The 14,836-nt window shown below is 51.7% G+C and overlaps 6 protein-coding genes and 1 non-coding gene across 7 annotated transcripts; 3 read left to right on the top strand and 4 right to left on the bottom strand.

The window, feature by feature from the left end:
• Positions 1-620: 620 nt before the first annotated feature.
• Positions 621-2,834, bottom strand: J4E85_010201 (uncharacterized protein; the record flags this gene model as incomplete). The annotated part of the gene is made up of 4 exons (XM_051474414.1): positions 621-965; positions 1,014-1,844; positions 1,903-2,672; positions 2,732-2,834. The coding sequence occupies 4 exons, from the start codon at positions 2,832-2,834 to the stop codon at positions 621-623; spliced, it is 2,049 nt and encodes a 682-aa protein (XP_051321907.1).
• Positions 2,835-4,303: 1,469 nt separating this feature from the next.
• Positions 4,304-5,371, top strand: J4E85_010200 (uncharacterized protein; the record flags this gene model as incomplete). Its single annotated transcript, XM_051474413.1, has 2 exons — positions 4,304-4,601; positions 4,650-5,371. The coding sequence occupies 2 exons, from the start codon at positions 4,304-4,306 to the stop codon at positions 5,369-5,371; spliced, it is 1,020 nt and encodes a 339-aa protein (XP_051321906.1).
• Positions 5,372-5,375: 4 nt separating this feature from the next.
• J4E85_010199 (uncharacterized protein) lies at positions 5,376-6,386 on the bottom strand (the record flags this gene model as incomplete). Its single annotated transcript, XM_051474412.1, has 3 exons — positions 5,376-5,614; positions 5,664-6,187; positions 6,244-6,386. The coding sequence occupies 3 exons, from the start codon at positions 6,384-6,386 to the stop codon at positions 5,376-5,378; spliced, it is 906 nt and encodes a 301-aa protein (XP_051321905.1).
• Positions 6,387-7,126: 740 nt separating this feature from the next.
• J4E85_010198 (uncharacterized protein) lies at positions 7,127-8,062 on the top strand (the record flags this gene model as incomplete). The annotated part of the gene is made up of 4 exons (XM_051474411.1): positions 7,127-7,664; positions 7,798-7,860; positions 7,910-7,959; positions 8,018-8,062. 4 exons carry the CDS (start codon positions 7,127-7,129, stop codon positions 8,060-8,062), a joined length of 696 nt encoding a protein of 231 aa, XP_051321904.1.
• An 86-nt stretch (positions 8,063-8,148) lies between these two features.
• J4E85_010197 lies at positions 8,149-8,234 on the top strand. The gene has a single exon. It is a non-coding gene; the product is annotated as a tRNA-Asn (tRNA).
• Positions 8,235-8,756: 522 nt separating this feature from the next.
• On the bottom strand, positions 8,757-9,573 carry J4E85_010196 (uncharacterized protein; the record flags this gene model as incomplete). Its single annotated transcript, XM_051474410.1, has 2 exons — positions 8,757-9,389; positions 9,451-9,573. The coding sequence occupies 2 exons, from the start codon at positions 9,571-9,573 to the stop codon at positions 8,757-8,759; spliced, it is 756 nt and encodes a 251-aa protein (XP_051321903.1).
• A 3,407-nt stretch (positions 9,574-12,980) lies between these two features.
• On the bottom strand, positions 12,981-14,189 carry J4E85_010195 (uncharacterized protein; the record flags this gene model as incomplete). The annotated part of the gene is made up of 1 exon (XM_051474409.1): positions 12,981-14,189. One exon carries the CDS (start codon positions 14,187-14,189, stop codon positions 12,981-12,983), a length of 1,209 nt encoding a protein of 402 aa, XP_051321902.1.
• Between the last annotated feature and the right edge of the window lie 647 nt (positions 14,190-14,836).

Raw genomic sequence — 14,836 nt, 5'->3', positions numbered from 1 at the left:
TGAGGGTGTTTCTTGTGAAAGTATCGGGAGTCGTAGGCGTGGGATCCATGGATATTGGATATCAGGGTCCGCGCTAATGACGCGCTAACGCGATACTGGTGGTGTCACGAGAAAGGGACCGAGCTTTGAGACACTGGGCAGTTACGACGTTCGTGTTTCCGTTTAAGAGAAAGGGTATGAGTAGAATGCTGATTATGATTGAGACAGTCTTTCCGACCTTGGTGTCGCGCGCGTCTATAGTCTAGAATCTTGCATCGGCCCGTCCTCGTCGTCCATTGCGGATGTGTGTATGACGGCCTCGCGGTGTATCTGTCTTTTCGAGCCTCCGTTTCCCCATTTGCATATCCCAATGCCTCATCCGCCGTTCCTCCATACCTTGGTCCCTTCTCGCCAACTGCCGGCGCTTGTCTCGTCCCGGAGCCTAGTACCATCTTCAAAGCACGAAGCCTCAGAAGAGTACAATTGCCCGACCGCAGGAGGAGCACAGTCCATTCCAGACTGTTGCTGTACGCCCAAATGTGGCGATGGCGATTGAGAAGGTCGGGAGAGGAAACAGTACTTCTGAAGTGGCATACAGCGCAGTTCGCAATCCTTATGGATAGCCTCGATGTTTTGCCCCATCACCTATCATAGGGAGCGTCCGTCCTCATGATGTAGATCTCGCCAACAAGAACTACCAGACCGACGAGCATGGTGATCGCGATGATGGGCAGATTGACGCGCGCAAACTCCAGACCACCAACACGGATGTGCTTTCTGCCCAGAATATCGCGCCAGAGCATGCCCGCCAGCGATGCACTGAAGGCGAGACTGAAAGCACCGTAATTCACACCAATCGCCATGCTGTATATCGTGCCCCAGAACGTTCGATCGGATATTGGAATGCCGTTTTGACGGTGGATTTCTTGCCACGATTGTACCACCCTAGAGATCAGAATTGTGGTGCCGATGTTAGTTCCAGCAAACTGGTCCAAGGTTAGCTACTGGAGTTTTATGGTGAAATGGACACTCACGTTACACAGTATGACTGAGACGAAGCCCATGCCTCCAATCGCACCAACCGTCCCTGTCTTCTCAACCCAGTGGTCCCACCCATGTGCAAAGACCGGAACCCAGCCCTTGGTGACCAAAGCCTGGACCAGCACGAACATGCAAAAGGCGAAAGGAACAAGCGCCAGCGGGAGGTGGTGGAATACGGTCATAGTTGTCGGAAACGTCTCCTGTGCCCATCTATACGTGTCTGCGACGAGTGACGAGAGTGTGGTTGGCATCGGCCTCTTGGCTGGCTCTAGCCTCTTCTCGTCCTGCGATACGAGTTCAGCGCCCATCATCTCCCGTGTTCGACCGCTCAATATGTGACTGGACGCCTCAGCCAATGGCCGCGACTTCTCCTCGGGGTTCTGGGCCGTTTTGTGATCCGCTTGAGTGGCGGTCGCGTCCAGCTCTTCTTGTATGACAGACTGCCTCCTAGTCTCAGCTCTTTCAGCAAGTGCGGCCTCTGCTCTGCGTCGGCCCTCGTGGGCGATCTTACGTGTCTCTGCCCGGTTGAGCCAACCCATTGTGAGATCGAAGATAAGCATGACGAATGCAGCGGGTAAAGTGACCCAGAACACCGGACGTTCATGAGAGCCTTGAGAGGCAGCATTGATCGCCAAGACAGTAATCAGTGTAGCTGCCATGATGGCTGCTCCAAACATTGCGCCTTTCCTATCCAAGAAGGGGTTCAGGACTTCCTCGAGGGATAATTTCTTCTCTTGTTCGTCGTCGTCACTGTTGGGATCGCTTTCGTTGTCTTCGAGTGCACCTTTGGCGAAGGGAATATTGGGATTGACCGGTTTCTTGTTCTATTGGAGGAAGCTTTGTCAGCACATACTATAACACCTCGCTTGTGGGAGTGCTTACCTTGAGCTCATCTGGAAGATCTTCCATCTTGATAGAGGCGGGGATGAGAGATTCGTCGTGGAAGATGATGTACAACAAGAAAGGATACAGTACAACTCCCGTGACAAGAACTGGTACGATAATGTTGGCCGTGTACTTGATGAATGTGATCCCAAACGCGCCGGCCAAGACTAGATTGGTCGGATTGGATGATACCAGTATCGCCGATGCGATGTTGGCGACCGAGAACTGTGTGAAGATCCACGCCCTTGGATGCTTGATGTTGCTTGATACACGCGTCATGTACGACAGGAACGCAGTGCCAGACAAAATGACCGGATCGTTACCGATGAACGCAGTGAGAAGGAAGAAGAAGGCATACAGGTAGAAGAAAAGCCGGTGACCGACTTTCCCTCCTTTCTGCAACACCTTGAAAGCTAGCCATCTAATGAGACCGGAAGCATCAACAGAAATGGCGATGTAAGCAAGAGAGAGGAAGAACAGCATGATATCGTATGGAACAATACCCTGATCACCCAAGGTGCCACCCTTTACTTCTTTTGCGCCAATAGCAAGGATGGCTAGTAGAAAGAGATCCGCTACCAGAGGTGTCGTTATGAAGTTCATGGGAAAGTCGAACCGGACGAATGGTCCACGCTTGCCATTCCGAACCCTCGTTGGGTGTTGTGGTGGTGCAATGATGCGCAACGCGCTCATGGTCTTGACAAATGGGGTCCATATTATCCGCGGCACATAGATGGGTATGTGGAATGGAAAAAGAACATTGATGTCTACAAACATTGGCTCGTTAGTCCGCCATCTGCAATGTCAGTACACACACGCTACTTACTTGTCAATACGAAAACAATGAGCGTCACTATAGAGCGCCACTCTTTGATCTTGCTAGTATCAAGGTCAGGCCTCTCTGTCTCTGTGGCGCGCTGGTTCAACATGTTGCGCCCCGTTGCAATGCTGGAAATCCACACTGCAAGAAGATCTTGGGGCCAGAAAAACCCCCAGGAGGTGTCCTGACGTTTAAAACGTGCAAGAACAAGCTTTTGGGTTCTGGGTAAGGGCCGATTGATGGGTACGTACGCCCGCTAGACGTTGCAGGCGATCTGTGAGCCGGCGTGCCTGGACCTCCGTCGCAACCGTGGACTTCAGTACCGATGCCGAGAAATTGCTTGTACGATGACGCGCGACATGGGCATAGCGGCAGGCAAGTGAGGCTCTTGTATTGTCGCGACATCTGCAGCCCAGGAGGCTGAGCTCGCAGCCCAGGATGACAAGATGATGGCATCTCGGCGCCGGTTGGGCCGCTAGCAAGTAGCGCCTCCCGTATCGAGAAAGGGTCCAGCGCTGACAGGTCATGCCTTCCACTCAGCCTCTCGCCCTATGCAACTGCGACAGGCGAAGACGATATAGTTCACCGGTAATCTGCATTGCCCCAAACCATTGGAGATCTACATGGCACGCCTTACCCCGGAGTCGCGCCCTTATGCGCGCTGCGCAATACCTATGCCGCTGCTCTTCCTTCGTGACGGCTCATCCAGCAATGTCTTCATCTCATCTGTCTTTACCCATACCAGGGAAGCATGTCTGCAACTACAGCGCTATCCGATTTTGCGACCGCTACTTCGTCCGCTACAACGTCTAGCCCAACGCTACAAGTTGTCTGTGCCTGGCCCATCTCGTCCAACTATGGAGCAGGGTCGCGTGTTAGTTCCAACTCCTTCCCACGTGTAGAGTGGGTCTGGACCTATCAGAAAACTGATGCATGAATACAGATCCTGTACTATGTTCTTGTTGCCGCATGTGTAACTTTTCGCAAAGCAGAATGGCTACGGAACACCTGTCTGGCTGCCGTTTTAATTCTGCCGGCCATCTCGGCCCTGCAGGCCCTCGTGCTAGCAGCCGCGCATACGAATGGTCAGTATAACGGCCACCAAGAACTCCAAGAAGCGCATTTCTGACCAAGAATCCTAACAGGCGGCGTCGATATGGACATTTACGGCGTAAGTTCTTGGTGCCAATATGCTGTGCGACAAACACTGATCGATCGTTTTCGCCTGGGCAGGCTTTCCAGTTTTGCGCAATTGGCATTTTAGCAGCGCCTCTCACTGTGAGATTATCGCGAACTTATTTCCAGTCTCCCGGTCGCAACATCATATTTCTCTGGACGATACTGATCCTAATGGGGCTGTTGGCCCTCTGCGTCGAGTTCTACCGGGTCACTCCAACGGCCTGTAGCAGCGACGATAATGGGAACCCTTTCCAAGGTGCCGCTAACTTTCCGTACGAGCATGCTACTTGCAATCTGACTTGTTCTGAAAGCGTGGGTCCGAATTCTCCGATGCGAGGCGGATCTGCTGCCGACGTCTATGTCATTCCCGTGCCGCGCATCCTGACTTTCAACGCCGCCATGCTGCTCTCGGCCGGATTTTGCATACCTGCGATACTGTCCCTGATCTTCACATGGGATAAGATTCTGGAGATCAACTGGAAGAGACGACGTCACGTGGAGCCGCTAGACGCTCGGATCGAGGGCGCCAACATGACCGTTGGAGAGATGAAAGGCATCAACAACGTCGTGAGAAAGTTCTTGAGTGTCATAGAGATCCCCTTATTCGGCGGGGTGATCATCACAATCATTGGGGTTGGCGAAGCAAATTTCTTCAGTCCTCAGGTGCGGTATATGACGGAACCTATGGCTTCGATTGGTGAGTAGTGTAGCGCAGTGGCATGTTCGGTGCTAACAGAGTCCCCAGGGCAATGGTCACCCATAGCTGGAACAATATTGGCCGCACTTGGGTCTCTATATATCCTGTGGTCGACTGGTGGTGATGAGGCTCCGCAGGAGAAGCATGTGGACCATTGTGAGAACTCTGGTTCATCGCGCCCAAGTCGTAGTAGCGAGCGACGACCATCTCCGCGGCCTCCTTCCTCCACCTACTTCAGCCCCAAGGGTATGGCAGAGAATGGCTTGGGCATACGCTCAGAGTCGCCCAATGCTATTGAACTGATCCCGACGATCACGCATCCCGGCTCCGAACACCCTCAACCCAGCCCTTCTTCTTACGATGATCAACAAGAGAATACCCAAGCTGATCAGCCGACAGCCGGTAGAAACGTTGTGCGTAAATGGCTGACGTCTGCTGGCAATTACCTCGGCGACGCTGCGCATGAGAAGCTCGATACAGATCATGTCGGCAATGACGAAGACACTCATAGGTTTCCCGAAGTTCCTGGCGAAATCCTACGAAATCCCGATCTAGAAAGGATCAGTCGCACGTACAGTAAGCTTCGCGAAGAAAGGGAAAACAGCATATATGCGGCAAGTATTGCATCTACATCAGGTATCGAGGGCAGTACATCTCCGCCACCTATACAGGATTCGCCGCGTCCCGATATCAGCCCTGTCCGACGACCAGAACGAAGGGCTACGCTGGAAGTACCGAAGGAAGCGCATCGTAGGAGCGAGAGCCATTGAACGCTTATAGGCCAAACCAGGCTTCCGATACGGTCAGATGCGAAGGAACACTATGGCCTACCCCTACTGCCCAGATACCTTCGACACTCGGTCCGAAGTCGTCGGTGCGGTAGTTGCGCTCTGGCGTATCTTTCTTCGAGCTTGTCGGCGTGGTACTAACGCCAAGAACGTTAGTCCACTGCTTCAGCGTCTCGTCATAGTTCTTCGGGCTCAACGTTCCATCTACCGAGCCATGCCAGAATTCTTGAGAAGTCAGTACTTGGTTCACGAGCGTACAAGACTTGGAACTTACGCATGCGCGGTCGTGTTCCGTTATACCCGGGATACATCCCCCGAACTACGTCACCCCAGTGCTGCGCAGTCGAGATAGACTGCCCGCCAGAGCAGGTGTTATTCCATGCTGCTGCTGCTCCGGATGCAGAGACGAAACATCCAGCCGGTACACCCGAGTATAGAGACACTGCGCTAATGAGCTCGGGATAGGTGGCGGCCAGAACGTTGCTCATCATGCCACCTGAGGAGCCACCCGTAACGAACACTTTCTTGGGGTCGATCTTGTACTTGTCGATCGCATAGATGATCATGTTCGCGATCGCGTTCGAATCGCCACCGCCACTATGCGACAACGAAGCTTTGCTGGACACGTCCCAGCATTCAGTCGTGGAGCTCGGCCAGACCGTCACGTAGCCTTTGCTGTCCGACCCTTTCTTCCATGGAATCAGGGAGTTTTGGAAATACTTCTGTGCCGACGACTGGCATGAGTGGATCGCCACGACTAGCGCATCGCTCTTGACCTGGTCAGGCACATACACCCACCTGAGTAGCGTGTCAGTCAGTTGCAACCTTGGAAAGGAGGGGCGCGGATCACTCACATGCCTGGCTTTGCTCGCGCGCTACCGCCATAGTTGGGGATCTGTGTCAATTGCGCAGCGAGAACACCCGAAGCAAGTGCGAGGGTTGCAACAAAGGTTCGGGTAAGCATCTTGGAGAAGCTGGGTAGTTTGGCATTTTTCATGTGTGAGCTTGGTCACTATATACGCCCACAAGCTCCGTATTGGCAGAGTGGGGTCGACTGCCATTCGTGGAAGTCGATATCTTCGTCTGGTCATGCAATGTCTGAAGTCTGTGGCGCCACATGAAGTACAACGTTCATCAGAGCGTGTGTTAGGTAGCTCCGGATAAAGGGCAAGGTGCTCGCAATCAAGCTTCACACCAAGCATTTTTCGCACATTACCCGCATATGTCTGTATCCCTGCACTCCACGTCTACTACTTTGCGACTGCCGATTTGAAACACAAGGAATTGATGTTACTGGTCGGACCATCCTCAGAGTCTAATCCAGGCACTCTAAGTGCCGAACGAAGCTTGACGTCAGGCGCAGCTTTTAGACAAGCCTCGCGAGGCCTGGAAAGTAGCGCAATATAAAGACAGGGCGATGAGCAAGCACTGCTTACTGAGGCCCGCGGATAGAAGGGTGGCTGCGCTGAATATCTGGTACGTTAATTGAGGCCGACATTGGTGCCATGTGGGGAGCTTCGCGAAGGTCGTCCTGCTTTCTCTGAGGAATTTTGAGCAGACGAAAAGACATAATTGCCTCCTAAGAATAGATCAGCTTGCTCGAACAGTTCCTTGTAATCGCATTCCGCTCAGGGTAAGGACATTCACGATGTGGCGACTTCTTGCATCCATCACCGTACTCTTAGCCTGTCGGGTCTCCGCTCATGGCGGAGCTCTGAACTATACTGTTGGAGACACATGGTACCCTGGGTAAGGTCAAGATGCAATGTCCTCAAAGAATGTAAACAAGTCGATCCAGTTAACGCTCTTCATAGCTACGATCCTTATGGCGACCAGGCCATGCAGGATGCTGCCGCATGGATGCCACAACGCAAATGGATTTCCAACAACCCCATTTTCGAAACCACCAACACGTCTCTTTCCTGCAACACCCCTGGTACACCCGCTCGCGCATACATACCCATTCGCGCGGGCGATAACATAACCGCCGTGTACTCGTACTGGGTGCATACTGTCGGTCCTATGATAGCCTGGATGGCATACTGCGACAACGCCGAGAATGACTGCACGACCTTTTCTAGCGAGACGGCAGATTGGTTCAAGATCGGCGAGAAAGGGTTGCTGGAAGGTAGCATCGAGACTGGAGAGTGGTTCCAGAAGGTGTTCAGTATGTGGGACGGAAGTCCAAGTCTATGGAGTGAAACGGTGCCTGTGGGGCTGAAGGCGGGAAGGTACTTGGTGAGGCATGAGATTATCAGCTTGCATTCCGCGAATAGTACGTCCAAGGTTGCTTCCTCCAGATGCAGCTCTTTGAGGATGACGAAAGGTGCAACGCGCTAACTATCTGGGGTGGCCAGAACCACAATTTTACCCCGAATGCGCGCATTTGGAAGTCACGAACGATAAAGCGGAAGGATCGATTCCTAGCGAGAAGTATATGGTCAAGATTCCAGGCGTGTGGAGTATGGACCGTACGTATGCGAATGGCCGGGTATAGAGCATGCGGCTGATGATAGATAGAACCTGAGATCAATATCGACATTTACGATCCCGAGGTCTCGGCAAAGACGGTACGCTCGATAGAGACACGGGTTGCTGCAAAAGCCTTGTGCTGACGAAATCACCTAGGTATACAACATCCCGGGTCCACCTGTATGGACTGGAAAGCTGTAGGTCGGCATGTGGAAGGCGTAACGGACTGCGCAGGCCCTGGAATCACGGTCCAGTCAATCGAGGATTTGCACATCACAATTCAATTATCCTCTGTGGCGCAATTGGCTAGCGCGTCTGACTGTTACAGCTTGCAGTCATCAGGAGGTTGGAAGTTCGAGCCTTCCCGGAGGAGTGAATTTTTTTGGCTGGATGTGCGGCAAGATGATACATTGGTGTGGGTTGACGAAGGAGTATATTTTTGAGATGCTAGGGTTGTGGGTAGTGGCATGGAGTGACAGCTACCGAGGATCCATATGGCTGCGGCTTACATAACCGGTAAACGTCATAGATTAGCGCTATGGCCACGCTCCTTCCTGCGCGTCCTAACAACAACACCACGCGTCGACATATACACAAGACGTCGAAAGCGGCAGTTCATACCGCCATAACGCGATATAACGCGTGCTTCAATGTGATCGCGATATTGTTCGTTTCAAAATTCTCATTTGAAGTCTTTTGCCGCCTGACTGCCAAAGCTCTCCAGGGCTAGCACTATCCCAACGCACACTCCATACCAACCACCAAGCCTATGCTCGCCCACACACCATGCTATAATGTCACCTTCTTTCGATAGGCCTTGGGAAGTTGAGTCAATTTGGCCCTCTGGTCTTTCCACGGGCAACCATCCTTAACTTCGTGAGCGTCTTGCCTCCTCTTACGCCGGTCTCACCGCTAGACCCCTTGTCTCACTTGACACATCGTCTTCCTTGACCCAATCCTCGTAAGCTTTTGCATTATCACGGTCTCTGCGTGCTCGCTGTCTCTTGGCTTTCTTGGTATCTTTTCGGCGGGGTCGGGCGTGGGTCGTGGTAGGTGGACATGGTGGAGACTGCCCTACTTCCTGGCCAGTATCCTCTTGTTCGACACCAGGCTCCTTCTCGAGGCTTCTCTGGAACGCGGCTTGGTCTTGCAGCTTCCGGTATCGGTTCTTTTGAGGTTCGGTCGTCCTTTTCTCCTTCTTCAACAACCTCTGTTCTTCCGTCTTGTCTGCCACAGCTGCATCGTGCTCAGCCTTGAATGACTCGAAGATGGCCTTCCACTCGACCTTGACATTTGGGTAGTTGTTGCGTGCGTTCTTGACGTCGAGGTTGTAGCCCGCTAGGTATGGATGCACGGCGCATCCCTTAGGGGAGATGCACTGAAAGCGCTGCCCACAGATCACGACCTCGTCGTATGTATCTGACTTCTTGTCCTTGTCGATGACGGGAGCGAGACACCAGCAGAAGTGCAGCGCGCTAACACATCTGATTGATGGGCCGCCGCCACACTCCTTGTCTTCGCAGTGATGCTGTGGTTGGCGAGGTCAGTGTTTTCTCTCAACATAGGTCTTGTCCCTCCCGGCTACCTACAGCGCTGCTCATTCTCTCTTTGGTACGAATGTTTCTCATCATGGCGGCGTTGCTGTCGTTCTTGATATAGTGGCCGAATATCTCGTCCAGGTCCAAGGAACTCTGTCGCGCGTAGTTGGGCATCTCTGTGGCGATTTCATTCGATGTTTACTAGATCGTAGAGGTTTATGGGTAGCGCAATCGAGCAGATAGAGTCGGGAAAGTCGCGTAGGTCAGTGAGGTTGTACCTTTCGTCGGCAGAACGAGGGGCCACTATTGGTTGTTGCAAGAGTTGTACGCCTTTACTACTCGGCTAATAGGCACTATTTACATTGTTATTGTCGTGGTTGCTGCCTATCGATATACTCGGCTCAGGCTGCCTCGCTCGCTCCGAGTATCGCCGACATTGTGGCTATCTATCCCTACGAGCTTCACTGGAATCGTATCTGCCGAGAGCCCCCTGAGTACATCCCCACTCAAGGGCATGATGATCGGCCGCTGCGAGCCGTCACTCGAGCTCTGACCGGCCCACATCACGATAACCTACTAGTTGTTCTTCTAGCAGTGATTGACACACGACGATGCATATATAATGACTGAATCGTTAATCAAATAACACTGGGTTGCTCCTCCCCGATCCCACCCCCGAAAGAAACACACCGCATTAGACACCCCCGTCTTAGTACACTTATACATATACTAGAATCCTAGGCTCCTAGCTAGGCTCGCATGAGGAAGCATAGTCGAGGTCTCAATTGTATATGTAAGATGACAGTCTTTATCAAGATCGTACTCAAAGTGTTGGTAGTTACAATTAGGTGTTACATCCCGCAGCGCACATGTTACAAGAGACGAGGAGTAAAGATTATATGTAGTAAGTAAGACTATGCTCCATGCAACTTTATCTAAACCTATGTCATTTTCTTACTACATAAAATGATATGTACGATGCGTAATATTGCCTATCACAATAGACTTGATGATACAAAAAAGCCTTCGGCCAAGAGCAGTGTGGACAGCAGCTACCGCATCAGCCATGAATTGCGCCAAAGAACAGAGCAGAACGTCACACGGTGGAAGCCTAGTTACTATCTCTACATCTAGCCAAAGTAAGAAGATACAATTAACATACACTAACTAACACTCTAATACTCTTGATCGAGTAGTTGAAAGAGACGTATCTGCCTCGGTAGCGCAACGTAGCGTCCCTTGGTCCTCTCGTCCATCAATCCGCACGTGTTTCCCACTCTTTTACGACACATGCTTCCTTCGAAAGAGAGCGCTACTTGGGCCTCGTAACATCTTCTTCAGCTCCTGGTTTTCGTGTGCATTCCATTGCCAGCTCCAACAATCCTTGCCATCCGTTATGAGTTTCCAGATCTCTGATAAATGTCGACAATGTTACTATGGTATCGACATCCGTCTCCAGTTTGTACGGGGTTGCTGTCGTATGAAAACCGAACCTATCGCCCGCAGTCATGCGTAATTTGCTGCTTATAGCTTCTACCATCTCCATTGATCGTTGCTGGATGTCGTAAATAAGTCGAGAAACGTCCCTGGAAGCATAGGAGGTGAGTAGTGGTACATCGATTGATGCAGTCAGTGCTGGATCACCGATCTGCATCCCCTTGTGGCGGAATCTCCATGAGAAGCCAAAAACTGCATGAGTGGCGCAGGTAGTGGCGCATCGTGAATCGCAAGCTTCAACTAGAGCTCTCGTGGAAAGAGAGTCCACTGATTCAACATACCAGGACAATCCGACTGATACGCCACTTTGCCCAGAAATGGTGCGCCATCGCGGAGTGTACATTGCGACTTCGAGAATACCGTCTTCGCAATGCTTAAAGGCTCGGGACGTTTCTGTAGCCATAGAAATCTCCAGGAGCGAACCTCCAGTGCGCGCGTACCGACTGCCATCGGCACCGCGTGGTTGCATAGACGGGGCTTCCATCAGTTTCAGACCAACGTAACTGCCCATGTAGTCGTCTCTTTGTCCTTTGATAACATAACGATTGTACTGTTCGGCAAATTTGAAAAGAGAAGACTTGACAATGTCTAGCGCTAAGATTTGCTGGAGAAGCTGCCATACAGTGAGGTTATAATCGGCGATACTGATGAGCCTCAAGTCATTTTCGGTCCCCTCCAGTAGACCAAGTAAAGCGAAAACACCGTCTAGAGGGACTGATCGAGGTAACATTCCAAAATCCTCAAACAATGCCTCAAACGTCCTCCACCGAATTCGATAGTCTATGAGATCGAACATGATATTCTGACTTTGCTTTAACTCAATCCATCCGTACAAGAGAACGTGATCTTGCATGATCTTCTTCAACTTGCTGTAGGGGAGTTTGTCTCTCCCCAACAACAAGTGGACGTCTTGTGCAAGAATGAATTCCTGAACGATCCACATCCGCGACCAATACTCGGCTTTCCGAAGGTACTCCAACTGATGTATTCGTCGTGTATATTGGCGTTTATTTTTTATGCACCGATAGCACAAATCGATTATGTACTGTCGACTGAAAATGCCAGTATGCGGCAATGGTTTGTCGTAGCCGAGCCAGCTGTATACGCACTTGGCACCAGAGTATATCTGTTTCATCTCTTGAACTTGATGATTTCGCTCTTGAATATCGTCCTGGTTGATGCATACGGCATCTAACCATATAACCTGCGGCTGGTAACGGCTGCGGAAAGCTTTCAAAAAGCGGAAGAGATTGTCTCGCACTTGGAAGTGTTCGTCGTTCACAAGTATGGATATTGTTGGCTCGGGCGGACCCCAGACATAAGAACCAGCGATATATTGGTCTCGTTCGCGTGACATCGAAGAGGTGTATAATTCGCATTGTATTGGAGAACCTTGGCGCAGGCTAGGCAGCACGCGCAAAAGTCGGAAACTGTCGCCGTTATGCAGAAGAGGCGAGTACCGGGTAGAGGCAGTCTGCCGGACCTGTGTTGAGTTGGTAGCGACACTGGTGCTTGTATTGTTTGTTGACATAGCGAAATCCCTGGCCATAAGGTAAAGCCCCGGTTTCGACTGTGAGATGCAAGGCAGCAGTCTCGAATGAAGGGGGTTTCCGAGGAGATATACTAATGGGAGCAGACAGAAACGAGTGCGGCTGAGCAACGCCACAGACTTGGCAGCTGACATTAGGCCAAACCAATCACGTCCTCCGTGAGAAGCTTCGAGGCCATCATCGCACAAAATAGATAGCGAACTAGTTGGATATAATGAATCTCAATCATGCGAAGGATGACCACAAGGCTGCGATCATGACCAGGTGCCTGGCGCGATGTACTGGTCGTATCAACTCAGAGACCGACAGATGTAAGGGAAGCTGATTGCTTTGACAACGACGGAAGGCGTCGTGTGCATTGTGAGAAACATGGCTGCTGGCGTGAAACTGGACGAAGGGGTAGCATCAAAGAAGGCCGCTACCACAGAGAAGAAGCAGGGTATGTAAGGTATATATCGGGAATACGAGCTCGTCCGTATCGCAGGTCTTGCGGCTGGTGAGCCGCCTTGAAGCCAGGAATACCGCGGTAGGTTATCAATCCCCAAACTCGATGAACTCGCCGTTTCTTCCTCCCGACAGCTGTTCCGCCTTCCTCTCCCATTGTCCCATAAACCACAATGGCCAACCCCTCGCTCGCTTCCCATACGTCCGCCGAAGGGGCTTTGACACGGAGTGTGCAGTCTCGAGGTATGTCGCCCTAAACGTATTCCACAACTGTCTACCTCCGTCTTCTGTAGCAGCAGGATCGGGGAAGTATGGATCGTTACAGGTCACCGCTGTGACTAAACGCTGTATGGCGACTTCGGGTCGATCGAAGGAGAGGAGCGAGGCTTTGTCGAAATCGAGTATGTAAAGGCGCATTTCATCTGACATATGATGTGTTCGGTCCCATCGGTTGTGTCTCCAGTTGGGTTTCGACATCGGGGCGCCGAGAACGAGATTCGGCGGTGAGGAAGAGCAGAAGGGCTCTGAGGTTTCCAGATCGCTAGCAGGAATGACCTGCTCCCCATCCCAGTCATTTTCTCCACCAAGTACAAACTCGATATCCATACCGTCTACGAGGGCATGCCAATGTATGATAGCCAGGCCTGTGGCCATTTCTTTCGCCAATTCCATCGCCAGGTCATCGTCAAATGGAAAAGATCTGAGGCCCTCCCTTGTTAAAGGAAAGTTCCAAAGATTCTCCGACCTGCACAACGGTTCGTCCTCGCGTGTTGCCAGTCCAAGATATGGTCGCACAAGACAAAAGTCGTTCTCGGGATTGGTGAATACCGCGGCTTTTGATGTAGTAAACTCGTAGTGCGTCATCAGAGCGTGCCGAACCTCAGAGCCTAATGTAGGGATAAGGGACAGGGAAAACAGGAACGGTGCCGTCTTCTTATCTTCGGCTTCCGTGAAACAGCCGGCGAATTCTGCCCAGAAGTCTTCTTTAGTTTCATCTGCTACCCAACCCTTGATAGCTGGCACCCTGGGAGTGTAATTTTTGATTTCCCAGTCACGTTCTGACACCGTCAACGACCGATGTACGTGGGCCGTCAGCCGTATATCATTCCATAGTGCGTCTCGGTCCCGACCAATCTTGTATGCAGCCGTGGAGAGATCCACGCAGGTGTAGATGGTGCCGCATGTGCCGCGACCGATAACGTGAAGATTTACGGGGTTATCGTCTAACGCGCGCGCCGGGCTTGTTTGGAGGCCATCTCGAGGATTATCGCTCGCGTGTTCGTTCTCTGCTTGCGCCATGGTGGCAGCTCTGCGAGGAGAATAGGTGGTCTAGATTGCTATTAGAGTATCTGCAAGGTCTACGTTGTATCCTTCAACAGATGCGATACAGTTGCTAGATATTAGCCAGGCGCAGTTGACTCAGAGGGCGAGCCATGGTTCGTTCTAGCATAATTCTCCCTTCCAGGCGTGCCTATTGGAGCGCGCGCAGACGTTCGCATCTGTCGTGCTCGAGTGGATGTACAGGGTCGTCTAATTGCGATAGCTTGCGTGTATGGAGCCCGCATCTGTCAGAGGTTGCCAGGCGTTCATCGTGGTCATGTTCGTGCTCGCATGCGCGTGGAACAATCCGCGTTCTGGGGCCGTGCCCGGGCTAGACTGAAAACGCGCGACACGTGACTACGCGATGACGATGACGCCATCTCAGAACCTGCCACTTTCTAAGCGCGGCGAATGTCTGTCATGGTGCAGGTTTCCAAGGTTATATCGCTGTTCTACACGCGTTGGTTATCCCTCGATTAGGATCAACAGACACTTTTGTACAAGATGTAAATTACAGGACCTCTCATTGCGCTCGATGCATCGAAGAACATCGAGGCTCGTACATCGTGAGCGTACAGGTTTTACATACATCTTCTGCACATCTCATGCGTGCATCTACTTCATCA

The sequence above is a fragment of the Alternaria conjuncta genome (genome assembly GCF_024043145.1).
Source record: "Alternaria conjuncta strain BMP 0040 chromosome Unknown scaffold_21, whole genome shotgun sequence".
Taxonomy (NCBI): domain Eukaryota; kingdom Fungi; phylum Ascomycota; class Dothideomycetes; order Pleosporales; family Pleosporaceae; genus Alternaria; species Alternaria conjuncta.
This window is presented reverse-complemented; position numbering and strand designations above follow the sequence as displayed.